This window comes from Pelophylax lessonae, assembly GCF_965119305.1.
Source record: "Pelophylax lessonae genome assembly, chromosome: 4".
NCBI classification, from domain to species: Eukaryota; Metazoa; Chordata; class Amphibia; order Anura; family Ranidae; genus Pelophylax; species Pelophylax lessonae.
In genome coordinates this window covers 550,723,725-550,741,060 of record NC_138771.1, presented here as the reverse complement: position 1 = coordinate 550,741,060, position 17,336 = coordinate 550,723,725, and the positions used below count along the sequence as shown (strand labels likewise).

Sequence of the window (17,336 nt, the reverse complement as noted above, 5' to 3'; positions counted from 1 at the left end):
AAGGAAAGATCTGTAGAAATGCCTCTTCTGAGGGCGCTCCAGTCACAAGATTGAGTCCTAGCTCCGACTTCACCTATGGGTGACTTCATTGCACAGGCTCTGCAGCCATTGTCGGTGATCTCTCCTCTCCATCAAAGCTGGCTGGTGAGGAGACCATGTGACTGGACCCTTGGCATAGGTATTCTTTCCTTTCATAAGGTACATACAGTGTAATAGGTTTAGAATGGGGGTGGAAGTACATTTAAGTATAGTTAGGCAAGCCAGTGTTTAAGCAATTTTCTTTCCTTTCACCACAAAAGAAAGGAAAGAAAATTGCTCAATTCCCTCAACACATTCACTGTTAATAGGGCAATCCCTACAGCAGCGCTATTGTGCCCTGCAGATGGGGAGCCTTCCCTGCCGGAAGAACATTGCTGGCTATAGCCGGTGGAACTAATCGCTTAGAAAAAAACAGACAGGATGGTTGTACACAAGTCGGAATTGTACCAGGGTGCCTATTCATGGATCGAAATTAGACCAGTCCCTGCTGCTTAAGGGCTCATTTATACTTGCTTCAGCTTCAACACACATTAAAATGCCTACTACTTCAACATGCTTTTTTATGTGTTTTTGGTGCTTCGATAATGATTTGGTGGTGCTTTAAGCGAGCTTTGTCATAGACTTCTACGGAGGCTTTGAAGTACCACTAAAGCGACATGAGGTATAATTTTTGAAGCGAAACAGAAGCAAAGCAAAAGCAAGGTGTAAACAGGACTGTAAGCTAACCGTTATAAATAGTGACGGGCTTTGACTAGACTCATAGAGCTTTAACAAAGCATGTTCAAAGCCTTGTTTTGAAGCAAGTGTAAACTGATCTTCTACTTTAAAGCGGAGTTCCACCCTCAAAATCAACTTTTCCCCGTCTGCTTGCTCTAAATTACCTGAAAAAGAATTGGATATTTTTTTTTTTTAATTAACTTACTTTGTTTTAAAGAAAATATACTTACCTTCCTTCCTCTTCCTCCCTCTGCGGCCCGCGCTGTCACTTCCTCCTTGCATTGACTCCTGGGAGATGAGCGTCATCGATCCTAGAAGTCAATGTGCCTGCACCGGCCCTGCTCGTCACTTCCGGTGCAGGCGCGTCATTGCTGTACAGCTTCTGGGCATGCCCAGAAGCTGTGCAGGGATGACGCGCCTGCACCGGAAGTGACTAGCAGGGCATTCTGGGACTCCGACGTCACCGAAGAGGATGCTCCGGCTTCAGCTGCCCACACCTGAGATGGCAGCGCTGGACAAGACATTTTCAAGGTAAGTATTTCTTCTAAAAAGGTAAGTGAAACAGGGGACAGTTCAGAGGCTATCATTGCTTAAATGCACTAGCCCTGACTGTTCCGGGGGGTATTTTTATCGAAAATAAATTTTTCTGGGTGGAACCCTGCTTTAAGCATGGAACACCAGATAAAAAGAGGTATACCCAGGATCATTAAAATCCAAACTCCAACAAAACCATCAAAGCTTTCAGACCAATTCACAATATTACACAGTACGGCTCGGTTCAAACTAGCCTGTACTGCGTTTAATGTCCCCGCTCTGGAAGGGAGCAATGCGATGCACGTTATAGCGTATTAGGTTTTTTTTTCATCTTTTTTTTTTTTTTTAAAGTGCCATTCATTTTAAAAGGCACCAAATGTGTCTCGCTGACGATGTGCGTTGCTGTGCAAAGAAACATGCGGCAACACTGCGGACTATGCTGCCAAAAATGCACCTTTTTTAGTTTGTTATGTAGCCCGTTCAAATTTGCTAATGCACTGCAGTAGTGTGACTCGGTGCTTAACGTGTTCCACAGTTGCGGAGATTTTCCAGTAGGTTAAGGCTGCTTTCACACTAATCGGGTTTTGCATTAAAAAAAAGCAGAAGGAAATTACATGACCATAAAATCCTATGGAACTTGTCGCACTGGTCAGTTGCGAATCTTTTGCTTCTTTCAAAGTCTTGCTTGCTGCATCTTTTGGTGTATGTTCGAAGTGGTAAAAAAAAAAAAAAAAAAAAAAAAAAGAGATCAGAAACGCAGCAAAATATAAAAAAATGAACATGAAGTTGCACGCTTGCTGTGTTTTTTGAGAAAGTCACATATCCTTTTTTTCACAGGTGCAAAACGCACCAGAAAATGCATATGCATTTTTACCGCATTTTTTGCAACAGAGCAGTATGAAAGTAGCCTAAAGCCTAATACACCCTAGTAGTTTTTTTTTCCATTCAACGCGAGCCGCTGTACTAACAACCTGATGTTAGTATAGCGATCTTCCCTGCTGTTCTGCTGTACTCTGACAGGGGGACGCCCCCCCCCCCTCCAGAACACTCAGGTGAGCGCTCGCAGTCATTGCCCGATCGGCAGATCTTTTTTTTGGTCATGCCCCTTGGACAGAAGCCGTCCGTTCAGACTGACTGCAATACACACGGGCCAAACGTCTACGGGTTTCCATTGCACCGCCCATTGCACCGCCCAATGCCGCCTAGCATTCCGCCTGTGTAATAGGCTTAAGAGTGACAACAAGCACGCCTGATATTCGTGTAAGCTGATTAGTACAAATGATAGATCATTGCGCCTTCATTGTTCCCCTCATATCGTCCCAAACTGTTCTATGCATAACGAAATCAAGAAAAACACACCCAAATTAAAAGACACATAGAAAGAACGCATTAAAGCCAAGATTCTTCTGTACATCAGACAATAAATTGTTCGTCTGTTTATATACTACAAACATCATTATTTTTTACCAACACATCTGCCCCCTGGTGAAGAGATTCACCAACATCTGACAGCTTTTTCTGTTTTTTTGTAATATTTGCCTTATTTATCAAGGTACAAAAATGTTATTTCTGCCTACAATTTATGAACCTGAACTGGAGGAACCATCAATCTTTTGCCATCAGATCTGCTGGATTCTTTCATTTTAATTTGCTGGCATTCACCCTTTGCAAATACTGGCAAATGTAGGCATCCTTTGTTTTACAGGACTTTTGTTAAGTGCCGAACGGAAGTACAGATATTTATGGCTTTATCTATTACTGGCTCAAGGGTTGGGTGGCTAATTTTAAGAGTTAAGGGATTAGGTTGGTTGGAGGGAAAGGATTAAGGCCTTACGCACATGGGGTGTCCATTTAGCCCCCCTGAACACCTTTTGTCTGAGCAGGAGAAAATCTGTTTAAAAAACGCTGGAAAAAAAAAAAAGGATCATAGGGATCTGATGGAAAATGAATTCACAGAAGCTGAGGTTCAGGCAGCGATCAAATCTATTACCCTCTTTGAATCGCCGGGGCCATACGATTTTTCTGGACAATATTACAAAAATATGCTGACGTTTAGATCCCCCACCTATGTTCCTATTTCATTACAATACGGAAAGGTGGAAGCATTCCTTTTCATGACAACATGGCCTTTATACATGTAATACCCAATCCTGGCAGAGACCCAGGCGATCGAGCAAATTACAGACCCATTTCTCTCATCAACACGGACCTGAAAATTATGACTAAAATATTGGCCAACAGATTAAACTCCATTCTCTCCCTTTATATTAATCCAGATTAGGTGGGTTTTGTCCCACATCGACAAACACCAAACTAGAAGATCGGTGGATATAATTTCAGCGGTTAAATCCAACTGGGATGCGCTAGGGAGAGAAAAGGCGTGCTGCCTTCGTTAGATTTACAGAAAACATTTGATTCTTTCTCTTGGGCATATTTATTTTTCACTCTGTGTGAATATGGTTTTGGTCTTAATTTTTCGATGATCTTACAATGCTTTATGAAAACCCCATGGCTTCTTTAACATTGAAAGGATATAAATCCCCACACTTTAGTATACATGGAGGGATGTGTCAGGGATGTCCCTGATCCCCCATTCTTTTTATTTTAGCCATTGAACCCTTGGCTATTAAAATATGGACGAACCCGGATATCAGAGGGATCCAATGCGGGGATCGAGTACACAAATGAGTATTATTCACTGATGATTATTTCATCCCTGATAATTACGATTCCAAATTTGCTTGCCATTCTACAGTGTTTCTCTGATATTTCGGGCCTAGCGATTATTCGCTCAAAATCTCAGGCCACGAATTTGTCCTTGAGACAGTCAGACTTAAGGGGACGTAAAAATAAATTTTGAGTTGACTTGGAGAGAGGATGCTTTATCTTATTTGGGTATTTACTTGACACCATCATTAAGCACTTTAATGTCAGCGTAACTACCACTCGCTATGCAAAAAATTTACAGCTGACTTAACTAGACCGTCTGTAGAGCCCTCCTCGTGCTTTGGTAGGTTCCATACTGACAAAATTAATGTCTTGCCCCGGATACTTCATTATTTCCGAACTCTTCCAATAGCTGTAAACAACTCGGATCTTATTCTGTTTCAGTGGAAAATCCTTAGGTTCATGGGGGGGGACAAGAGGCCCAGGGTGAATAGACAGATTCTCTTCACTCCTAAATGGAGAGTCGGCCTGGGGGGAATATTTTCTGGAGATCCAAATTTTTATTGGCTCACTTTCACACTCACAAATCATTACTGTCCATAGAGAACTCTGTCCCACTCTTTCCTTTTCCGTTAAGCTTGTGGGACAGACTCAATAAATCCCATCATCTTCAATCAGCCCATAACCACCTTTCCCCTATATTGTCTAATTTGTTGTGCATCCTTTAAATGGTGGATGAGTAAAGGATTTCAGCACATAGCAGACTTCTGTGTGGGGGGGGAGGGAGGTTCTTTCACTCCAATTATTACAAGAGACACATCAACTCCCCGACACGGAGGTCTACCATTATACACAACTACTTCTTCATTTCTTACAGTCCATTTAACGATCAGGGGATATCGCTAGCCAGACTGTCTTTGAAAAAGTAAGCAGAACGTGTGAGAAATAATATGGTTTAATATCAGCAATTTACTCAATGCTAATGTCATCTTTTTCTAAACAATGGTATATGCTAAAATGGGAGCAGAACCTGCAAGTGGAGTGGATCTTGAGGATTGGCCCAAACTAGCGGGAAATGCACCCAGAACATATAATAATACCCTGCTTATGGAGGCAAATTACAAAGTGCTACTTCACTGATATATGGTTCCAACGAGATTGGCCTCCTACATCCCGGGAGCCTCCCCACGCTGCTTTAGAGGCTGTTCCCAAGATGGTTAGCTCCTCCATAATTGGTGGGAATGCCCGAAAGTCTTTAGATCGTGGATTAGGGTCTACAATTTTCCCTACTCATGAACGGGCACAAACCTTAAAAAGAATCCACAAGAGGCTTTATTATGCCACCCAATTTTAGATGCTCCGTGATGAAACTGATCTCTTTTGTCTTTTTGGCGGCCCGCATCGCGATAGCTAAGGTGAGGAAATCCCCCACTATACCGTTTGACCAAATTAAGGCCAAGCTTTCCTTGGAATTGATGAATGAGAAACTTTCAACAGCCATCCTTAATGCTAAATTTTCACAGTTTAAACAGATTGGGGAGCCTTGGATTAAATACCTGGTAGGGCATTTGTAGAATCTGAAGGCGCTTCTGGAGTCCAAGTCTGGAGTATTTTCATCGCACCAAACACCTTATCTATTCTTTTATTTTCCTTTTTTTTTCGTCTTCCTCGATTATACCCCCGGACTGGTTATCTGGGGTCTGGGAATTCTTCTACTTAAGGGGGTGGGGGGGGGGGGGGTTAGATGTAAAGACCTACTCTCAGACAAATTCTCCTTTGTATCGGTTTGATACGAATTACCTGAAATTTACCAATATAAACTATTGGAAACAAAAAAAAGCACTGGGAAAAGTCACATGCTGCACACACGTTTAGCCGTGTCAAGCACTTGAGCATTAATGGATTCCTTTGACCAGAATATTCATTTATTATTGTCGGGATCCTTTCAGAGTCTGGACCGGCTCTGTGACGAGAGCCAACAGCAGGCTTTAGCCCTCTGTCGGCTGATTCTGGGTCACAGGAAAGCACAAGTAAGTGCACCCCTGTGACCCACACAAGAAGTACGGCGAAAAGCGCTTTGTCCATACTTCTCTTTTAACCACTTTACCATCGGAGTCTTGCTGTCTTACGTCTGGGCCACTTTTTGTGATTCGGCACTGTGTGACTTTAACTGACAATTGCGCGGTCATGCAACGCCGTACCCAAACGAAATTTACGTCCATTTTTTCCCCACGAACAGAGCTTTCTTTTGGTGGTATTTGATCATCTCTGTGATTTTTTTTTTTTGCGATATTAATAAAAAAATGCGACAATTTTGAAAAACAACAATATTTTTCTAATTTGACAGTTAAAAAATATCCAATATATTCAATTTTTGTCATATTTAGGCCAAAATGTATTTAGCTACATTGTCTTTGACAAAAAAATTCTCAATGAGCGTATTTTTAACCGCTTTAAGACCAGAAGATTTTACCCCATTCCTGACCAGGCCATATTTTGTGATTCGGCACTGCGTTACTTTGACGGACAATTGCGCGGTCGTGCGATGCTGTACCCAAATTAAATGTTCTTTTTTTCCCCACAAATAGAGCTTTCTTTTGGTGGTATTTGATCACCTGTGCGATTTTTACTTTTTGCGCTATAAACAAAAAAAGAGCAACAATTTTGAAAAAAATAACAATATTTTTCACATTTTTTATATGAAATTCCCTCCCCAAAAAATGTAAAAATCAAAATTTTTTAACATTTTGGGCCAATTTGTTTTCTGCTACATTTTTTTTACCAAAAATATCGCAATAAGCGTATTTTGATTGGTTTGCGCAAAAGTTATCGCAGCTACTAACTACGGGAAATTTATGTAATTTTTATTGTTTTTTTTTTTTAACTAGTAATGGCGGCGATCTGGTGGTTATCTGCGATTTTTTTTGCGGGACTGCGACATTGCGGCAGACAGATCGGACCCTTGACTGACATTTTTGACACTTTTGGGGGTACCAGTGACATTACTACAGTAATCAGTGTTATAAATATGCACTGTTACTGTAAAAATGACACTGGCAGGGAAGGGGTTAACTTTTATTGGTGATCAAGGGGTGGGGGGGAGGGGACTGTGTGACACAGGCACAGATCGCAGGTTCAGCTATGCTGAATCCTGCAATCTGTCCCTGCCTGTCACTTAGGAGATCCGCCCGCTTTGTTTACACAAGCGGGCGGATCTCCACACTCGATCCCAGACGATCCGGGAAGAGCAGTGGTGATCACCCTTGCTCCTCCCCTGGCCCAACTCCCGCTGTGAACGAATACAGCGGGAGCGCGCCGACGAGAGAGGGGAATGTGTGGTGACGTACGTCTACGTCGCCAGACGATAACGAGCCACTGTGCCGCAGTAGCAGCACAGTGAGCAGTGGGCAAGTGGTTAAAGGGGTAGCTCAAACCAAACTTGCAAACAGAAATGCAATAGGAGAAATTTCCTAAAAACTAAAGTAGACATAATCTGGAACAGCTCTGCAAATGAAAGAGAAAAGCTGATTGGTTACTATGCACAACTGCTACAGTTTTAGTAACAGTGTCACAGCAACTAATCAAATGCTGCCTTAGAATACACCGTTTGAATTGAGATAAATCCAGCTACCTCTAGTTTCTAAAGTCCAATTGAACTTTCAGTTTAAATCAGCTAAATACAGTCCAGATGCAATAAACCAAAAAGTTTGTTATCTTGAGAAAGCAGCCACAGTTTGAATATGAAAGGCTGTGACCTGACAGCATGCTGTAGAAAAGGACCCTTGCTCTCCATGTGGAAGCAGTGGTCTCTCTGCAAAGGTCTAAGTCAGGTCTTTAACTCTGCAGCCAGCAAAGTTCATGCTCCCTGCTGATTGGTGAGCTCTGACTAAGCAATGGGCATGCAAGACCTCTACAGAAGGAAAATATGTCCCACACAGAGAGAAGGGTCCTTCTCTGTGGGAGGCTGGCAGGGGACAGGCTTTCCTACTCAGGTTGTGGCTGCTTGAAAAAAAAAATGAAACTGAACTGTAATGCTTTGCACACCTTTTGTTTTCTTGTACCTGGATTGTGTTTAGCTAACTGACCTTTGAGTTGGCCTTTAAAATAGAAAGTAAATCCAGTGAGCTTATTCACTTAAAAGCAAACTTTGACAAGTCTCAAGTCTCAAAAGTCATACAGTATGTTGCCTCCTTACCGCCTGCTTGAACCCTGTAAATTCAACACCACCATAGCTTAAGTGCATGCATTGTATTTGGTTTCAGTGTGACTTTATTCACTTGAATGGGTCACATTTGGTGGTGGTACTGCCTACTGAACATGACAGGGTGGACAATTGTTGCCACGGCCTGTGTACAGCCCCATCCAGCTGCCTTTGCTGCTCAAGGGGGATGGTAAAAACACAGCTCAACTGCCTGTTTTTACCCCCACTACAAGTGTAAACAAGGACCTTATTCAATTTAGATGCTGATCTGAGGGTTCATTCATTTAAGGCCCTTCTCAGTAGTTTTTGGGCTGAAGGCAATTCAGACCTCTACTGTCCACCCCAAAAACAGCATAAAATTGTTTATGGAGCTAAACAATTTTAAAGTGGTAATAAACCAAAAACGTAACATATTGCAGCTCATCATTCTGTAGATGTGGTGGCTGCATTCGTTTTCTTTTTTACCCTTTTTTCCCTTGGTGAGCTGGCCAGTAACACACCTCCTGTATTAGGGTGCCCACACCATGGATGAAGGATCACAGAGACACATTTGGACAACAGCATTGTCAGTCAGGGGGGGAGGGGGAAGGGGGAGAGTTAGATGTACTAGCTGATTTAAATACACTAACAAATTGAAGCCAAACCCCAGCTAACGCTTTTTACGCAGTTACAGCAAACCTTTGAGTTGGGGGTAAAGATTTTACATTAAGAAAAGCTGATCATTGCAAGCACCCCTCAGTGTTAAACGGTTTGTCTCAACCCTCTATCTGCTACATCTGCAGGACAGTGATAAAAAAACAACAGGCCTACCGGGAGGATCACCAGGTGAAAATAAAAAAAAAAAAGCCTTAAAAGAAAACTAATGCAGCCATCACATCTAAGAGTTGGTAAACTGCAATTTAGGCTACGTTCACATCTTGGCGTTGCTATTACAGGCGTTTTTATGGGCGTTTTTTCAGGCATTTTTGCAGGCGTTTTTTGTGCAGTCGTTTTTAGATTGAATAGAGACCAATGGAAAACGCCTGTAATCTGCCCAAAAAGAAGCTCATGTACTTTTTTGGGCGTTGGGCGTTTTGCTCACTGCGTCAAAACGCTCAGATGTGAACAGGGGCCATTGAAATGAATAGGATTTGTCTTGTTGGGCGTTTTGAGAGCTGATCCTAGAGCAGAAAAACGCCCCCAAAATGCCCCAAAACGCCTACATGTGAACATAGCCTTAATGAATGTTTGCTTTTAATCCTGCTATAAATGCATTTTATATAACAGAGAAAAGAGGCAGGAATTAGAAGTGGTAGACATCAGTGCTGGAGCTCTCAAGAGAGCAAGTCCAATGGGCTCATTCACTAACACAATGAAAGCAGTATATTAAGACGTTTGTTACCCCAACATTTCATATTCCCGATATGTTAATGCTGTACCATGTACTTGTGTGAAGAAGTATCCTTGTTCTCTTTATATTGCTTCCTTTGTGTGAAATCCCTGGTGTTTCTGCCAGTTCCTCTGCTTTCCTATTAAAAACTGACCACACTAAGCAGGAAAGCACATCGTGGTCAGTTCTCTAGCTATGCTGGGAACTCAGTGTACCATCCTACAATGATCAGACTTGTCCTGACACCCACCCCACAGGGAAGATTAGTGTGCTGCTGCTTCTGTTCCCCATAGCTCTTATGCAGCTGAGAACAGAGGAAATGTGATCACTTATAATAAAGGTATTTATAATAAAGGTATTTATAATGTTTATATCTATACAAAATGTTTTGCCTTTGATTTCTATGAATGGATTGCTTTACTACATGCATCAAACACAAGGCCGCGGGCCAAATCCGGCCCTCCAGGCCATTCCATATGGCCCTCGCACCTTTCCTGCAGCTGTGGCTCCCCCCTTGTGTCTGCCCCCACCTCAGTCTCAGCAGTTGGCAGCGGAGAGGAGGACAGACTTCCTCCGACAGATCCTGTTCCTTTCTGTGCACCACCCCCTCATTTCTGCTTCCCCTGATTTCAGCAGCTGACTCCATTCCTCCTCCAAAACCTGCACTTTCTGCTTTCCAGCTCCACCCTCAGTTTCTTCCTGGCAGCAACACAAGGTAAGGGGGTACACTGTGATGTAAGGGATAATGGGGGACACTTGACTTCTGATGAACGGGGAGCTCTTGATATCTGATGTAATGAGGAGGGTGGGGTGCTCTGGACATCTAGTCTTACAACCGTACCTAGCAGGCAAACATAATGCTGATGCGGTCCGCAATGAAATTGAGCTAGACACCCCTGCTCTAGTGCCGGGTCACACTTGTGCGATGCGGGAAGGCTGTGAATTTGCAGCCTATTCCCGCATCGCAAACGCAGATCTGGCAGTTCACCCTGCCATATGAGATACGCAGGGGGTGTCAATTAAGTGTTAACGACACCCCCAGTTAGTTGGATCGCATATTGCAGTGCGATCTGACAGTTCGCACAGGATCGCACAAGTGTGAATCACTGTGCGATCCGATCCTGATGCGGCTAAAAAAAAGGGTCATGTGCGAGTTTTGTGCGGGTGCAGTGCGAATTTAGCCATACAAAGTGTATGGCCGAATTTGCATCCGCACAGGAGATCACATGTAATGAAGGAGCAGTGCGCTCCGATATTACATGCGATCGCCGCACACGCTATAGTGTAAACCGGCACTTACAGGGTAATCGTTTACAATCACTTTAACCCAAAGAAATTATAATTCCTTTTAGTCCCGGTTCACACATACGCGATGTGGGAACCTTGCGAATCCACTGCAGGTTCCCGCATCGCGCTCAATTTGCAGACAGTTCAGACTGCCATATGCGAATCTCTGGGGGTGTCAATACAAAGTTAACGACACTCCCAGATTAGTTTGCATATCGCAGTGCGAACTGTCAATCCGGACATCAATCGGATCACATAGGTGGGGACCCAAAAAAGGGTCCTGTGCGAGTTTGGTGCGAATGCGATGCAAATTGAGCCATACAATCTGTATGGCTGAATTCGCATCACACAGACAACGCATGCGATTTGCAGAGCAGCACGCTGCGAATCACATGCGATGTCTGTCATTGCATATGTGTGAATCGGCACTTAATGTAATTAGATACAAAGCAGAATGCTGTTTATTTTTGTATCTGTGTCCCTGCACTCTGCATACTGAATAAACACGCATCATCAGAGAGACATCTGGGAGTATACAGCCTGTGGACAGGGCAGATCCTCCTTGGCACTCCAGATACCTGCTTCTGAATAATGACTCCATTTCTGGAAGTGAAAGGGTGGCAGGCCACTGCTTGCTCTATGTGTCATTGTCACACACCGACCTGACGTCATTGCACGCACACACCTAATCTAGGTCCTGGAAACTCTACCATGCTTTAACTGTCACAGAAGTGTTAACTCCTGCCGTGCCAGGAGCACCTAAATAAGGGCTGAGAAGACTATAGAGAAGAAGCAACACCCTAAAAAACAATGACAGGTGACTCTTCCTGTCTACATCAGCCAACCGCCACACACATATATCAATCTTCACAATGGAGGAATCTGCAGAGTCATTGTCACCGCACTAAAAACGGAGAATAGTGGCTTTTCATAAATAGAATTCTATGACTAAAACAGGAAAGTCAATGTTCACAAACTTAGTATGCGGCACTAACTAGAATGCGACACTAACTGGCAGGCCAATGTCAGCAGCGTGAACTAATCGCAGACAAAGACCCTATGTATATAAACTTGGAGCAATTAGCTGTAATCCTTGTACCCAACAACACATACAAAGCTCTGTGTATGCGACAACAGAGCGCTGATCGCTCCCCATCAGCCTGCTATATACACAATGTCCCTCTGTCTGCTATAAACTGTAATCTGGTGTAAACAGCTCGCTCCAAAGTCCACCCAGCTGACACTTCCTTCACTGGTGCCACACTGCACCTTGTACAAGATGGTGAACGCCATGTATAACCCCCCCTACACATCACATGATCAGCAGGTAGAATTGGCATGTAGGTGATGACACCACTTACTGGTATATTTAATTCCACTCCAACAACAGAAAAGTAATAACTAGACTGAAACCGGTAATGATTGTTTAGTCATCGTGACGTATAGGAAGATTTATAGAAGGCGTAGGCAAACTGTGACTCTACAGTTGTCCTGGTAATACCAACGTCTGCCTAGCTTGGCGACCAACGATGGCTCAACCCACCACTGATGGTCCAATGTGACATCGGGGGGATGACCCGCATACTTGGGGCTACCCCAAAACATTCAAGCACCTGTGCAACTGGTGTGATCCTTTCCTGGTCTCATCCAGGGCCCATTCCAACTATGACATGCATAAGCACACTATAAAAACGCATCTGCATTGGCCTGCAGTCACTTTTTTTTTTTTTAGGAAATAACTAAAAGGCATTTTTTTTTATATTTTGAATGAAGTAAGACAGGGTTATGACCCCTGTCAATTTAGGATTTTCCACCAGTTTCCCATTGGGGAGATTTCCCTTCACTTCCTGTCCCATAGCCAAAACAGGAAGTGAGAAGAAATCTCTCCAAAAGTGAAGGAAATTACTGGTTTTTACCAGAACTAGTGTCCTCATTGGAAGATTGCCCCTCTATTTCTGCTTTTGGGACAACCCAAAGCTTGGGATTTTCTTTCACCTTCACTTTAAATGATAACAATAAACAGGTCAAATAGAGAGGGTGAATACCGCTAACAGGGACACAGACGGCAATGAAGCTGAACTAGATTCACGGATCTCTACTCCATCCAAAAAATACGTTCATTGCCGTTACCTGCGTCTATCCAGTGCAGAAGTCCCCAGTCACACGACAACAGCGATCCCAATAATGTCAATGATGCTCGTTCACAACTATTCTACATGTTTTCGTGTGAGCTTGAAAATGGTGCAAGTGCTTCTTTTGGTGCGTTTTTGGCTCCTACACAGGAACGCATGTAAATACAGACGCACAGGTGAACCTATCCTAATAGGAAAAGAGGTCACGTATGTGCTGCATATTTTTGGCTGAACCACAACACACAGCAGTTGATGTTGTGAAATTTGAGTCCAAGTATAATCTCCCTGTTCGTCATTCTAGGGGAAACATCGGTCTCCTAAGGCAGGCTATACATTATGTCAATTTCCACCATCAACACACTCATCAGGCTTCCCCATCGTCAGAATACAATGATCACTGGAGTTGGCCTTAACTACTGGCAGTGATCAAACAACAGGCTGTTGTACTCAAATCAGTCGATAGATGGACTTCAGTACAACCCAGGCTGCCCATAGATAGATCTAAATTTGTATGTGTCCTGCTGAACCGGCCCAATTTCCATCCGTCTATGGTTGGCTTGAGGGTTAAGCTGGAACTTGTAGTTAAAAAATTGGGAAATATAAATATACGTCCCCATACTAACTACAAATATACGTCCCCCTACTAACTACAAATATACGTCCCCTACTAGCTACAAATATACGTCCCCTACTAGCTACAAATATACGTCCCCTACTAACTACAAATATACATCCCCTACTAACTACAAATATACGTCCCCTACTTCCTACATTATACGTCCCCTACTAACTACAAATATACGTCCCCCACTTCCTACAAACATACGTTCCCCACTTCCTACAAACATACGTCCCCTACTAACTACAAATATACGTCCCCCTACTAACTACAAATATACGTCCCCCCACTAACTACAAATATACGTCCCCCTACTAACTACAAATATACGTCCCCCTACTAACTACATATATACATCCCCTACTTCCTACAAATATACATCCCCTACTAACTACATATATACATCCCCTACTTCCTACAAATATACATCCCCTACTAACTACATATATACATCCCCTACTTCCTACAAATATACGTCCCCCTACTAGCTACAAATATACGTCCCTTACTTCCTACAAATATACGTCTCCCTACTAACTACAAATATCCATCCCCTACTTCCTACAAATATACGTCCCCTACTTCCTACAAATATACGTCCCCTACTAACTACAAATATACGTCTCCCTACTAACTACAAATATACGTCCCCTACTAACTACAAATATACGTCCCCCTACTAACTACAAATATACGTCCCCCTACTAACTACAAATATACGTCCCCCTACTAACTACAAATATACGTCCCCCTACTAACTACAAATATACGTCCCTTACTTCCTACAAATATACGTCCCCAAGTGTCCTCACCCAGCCCCCTATCCTCAGTTCTCAAGCACTTGAGTAGAGTCGGTGGTACCTGTACCCTCTGGAGGACTCGTACCCTCTGGAGGACTCGTACCCTCTGGAGGACTCGGGAACACCCTCCAGAGTAGAACTACACCACACAAAGTGAATAGATTGTCACTGTTTACAAACACATGAGGTCTCCTGGATAGGAGGACACCAGCTTGGAGGATGCTGGTAATGAATGTACGTACTATACCTGAGTAGGGGGCTTATGTTAATCCGTAGAGGATATCAGACCTTCTGAATATATCACAAAGTAGAAGGAACTTCCCCCCCCTTGTAGTTACACACAGACCCGTTCACTTCCCCCTCCCAGCAGCACTCACCGGCCTCCTGTCCATGGTTGTCTCTGTCTGTCTTCCTCTCAGTCCTCTGTCTTCTCAGCCGTCTCTCTACCTAATGTGTGAATTGTGAAACTAGCCCTTCCTGTTCTGCTCTCTAGTCAGTCCTGGCTTCCCCTCCCTTCTCAGTATGAGGGAGGAGGAGGAGGCCAGAGAGAGCTCACCTTCCTCCAGGTCTCATACAATACACAGGCTGGCTGCCCTGGAGGAATGCAGTCACACCGCCTGCCATGTTTGTAGGTTTTATGGCTCTCTGGCTGACATTTTGTCTCTTCCTAAATAAAGTCATCGAATTGTTTACCTGTCTGAATGTTGACGTCATGCTCAGAACACTGAAGTGCACGTTTAGGCTCAGTTCAGATCTGTATGTGTCGTTTTAACCACTTCTTGACTGGAAGGTTCCCCCCCTTCATGACCAGGCCATTTTTTGCGATTCGGCACTGCATTACTTTAACTGACAATTGTGCGGTCGTGCGACACTGTACCCAAATAAAATGTCCCTTTTTCCAAAAAATAGAGCTTTTTTTGGTGGCGTTTGATCACCTCTGCGTTTTTTATTTTTTGCGCTACAAACAAAAAATAGCGACAATTTTGAAAAAAAAAAAAAAAAAAAAACAATATTTTTTTACTTCTATAAAACATATCCAATAAAAAAAAAAACTGAAAAGATCTAATTTCTTTATAAATTTAGGCCAACATGTATTCTGCTACATATTTTTGGTAAAAAAAAATCCCAATAAATGTATATTGATTAGTTTGCGCAAAAGGCATCGCGTCTATAAACTAGGGGATATTTTTATTTATTTATTTTTTACTAGTAATGGCGCCCACCACTAACTGACACTTTTGTCACTATGTGGGAACCAGTTTCACACTTGTGCGACTTGTCCTGCGACTTGGGACTGCAAAGTCGCATCACGACTTCAAAGTAGTCCCTGCAGTACTTTGGGCTGATTTTAATGCGTTTTGAGGTCCATAGACATAGGCATAAGTCCAGTAAAAATCACAGCAAAATCGCGGTAAAACCGAGCGACTTTTAGGTCGCATAAGTATGAAAGGGGCCTAATACAGTGATGAGTACTAAAAATATGCACCGTCACTGTACTAATAACACTGGTTGGGAAGGGGTTAACAACAGGGGCGATCAAAGGGTTAACTGTGTGACTAACTAATGTTTTAATATACTGTGTGAGGTGCTTTTACAAGGGGAAGACATGGAATTTATTCACTGCTTTGCAGGGACACAAATTCAATCTCTTTCCTCCTGTCAGAATGGCGATCTGCCTTGTTTACATAGGCAGATCACAGCTCTGTCTCTCTGCCTGACGATTGGCGGGTGCCGGCGGACATCGGGTACCGTGCACCCGCCGATCATCTCTGTGTAGCCCCCTACCTGGCTGTGTCTAACCACACACACATATATATATATATATATATATATATATATATATATATATATATATATATACACACGTGATCTGGCGCTCAAGTGCCACCCTGTAGCAGTAAAGTGGAGTTCCACCCTAAAATTTAACTTCGGTCCATTTTCTTGCTCCGGGTCACCTGAAAAACAAATGGATAATCGCAATTTTTTTTTTTACTTACCTTGTTTTAGAAGAAAATATACTCACCTTACGTCCTCTTCCTCCCTCTGCGGCCACGGCCCGTTGTCACTTCCTGGCTTGCAATGATTTCTGGGAGCTGAACGTCATTGTTTCCAGGAATCAATGCGCCTGCACCGGCCCCGACGTTCGTTCCGGTGCAGGCGCTCCATACCTTGCTAAACAGCTTCTGGGCATGCCCAGAAGCTGTGCAGGGATGGCGCTGCAGCCCCGGAAGTGACGGCGGGGCCTGTGCAGTGCATCGTGGGACCGAAGAGGACGGAAGAGGAAACAGAAAAGGACGCAGAAGAGGATCGCGCTGGCTTCGAGCTGCCCACACCTGAGATGGCAACGCTGGACAATACATTTTCAAGGGAAGTATTTCTTCTAAAAGGTAAGTGCAACGTGGGACAGTTCAGAGGCTATCCATTGTGGAATGCACTAGCCCTGACTGTCCCGGGGGTATTTTTATGTAATTTTTGTTTTAGGTGGAACTCCGCTTTAAGTGGTTAAAGAGGAACTTCAGTCTTAAAAAAAATAAATAAAAGTCAGCAGCTATAAAACTGTAGCTGCTGACTTTTAAATGTAGCACTGCCCCCTTGAGGACTGCTGGATTGTTCACCTTGGCCACCTCACCAATAGCAACTGCAGCATACACAATTTAACTCTTTACTCTCTGGCTCAGTCAATGAACAGTCTAGGGCAGGGGTACTGAATTAAAATTCATGGAGGTCCGCTTAGTAAAATCTTCTTCCAGCGGAGGTCCGAATCATGTTTGTGATTTGATTCAGATCCTTTACATTACAGCACCCTCTCCTAGGCGGTCCCATCTCTGCAGCTGGGGAATGCAGGTGAAACTGCACATGTTCCCGGCCCGCAGAGGAACACGCCACACTTCAGCACAGCTTGGTACTGCGCAATTTAAAAAAAGGGTCAGGGACTTGTTTTCCTGCATTTCTCATGGGTAGTGCAGCCCAT

The 17,336-nt window shown here is 43.4% G+C and overlaps 1 protein-coding gene across 1 annotated transcript in view; it reads right to left on the bottom strand.

Moving 5' to 3' along the window:
• The window catches only part of VAMP8 (vesicle associated membrane protein 8), a 77,375-nt gene extending 62,367 nt beyond the window's left edge, over positions 1–15,008 (bottom strand). Inside the window, exon 1 of the mRNA XM_082254275.1 lies at positions 14,743–15,008. Coding sequence (XP_082110401.1) covers positions 14,743–14,757 — 15 coding nt within the window. The 5' untranslated portion in view covers positions 14,758–15,008. The remainder of the gene's footprint in view (positions 1–14,742) is intronic.
• Between the last annotated feature and the right edge of the window lie 2,328 nt (positions 15,009–17,336).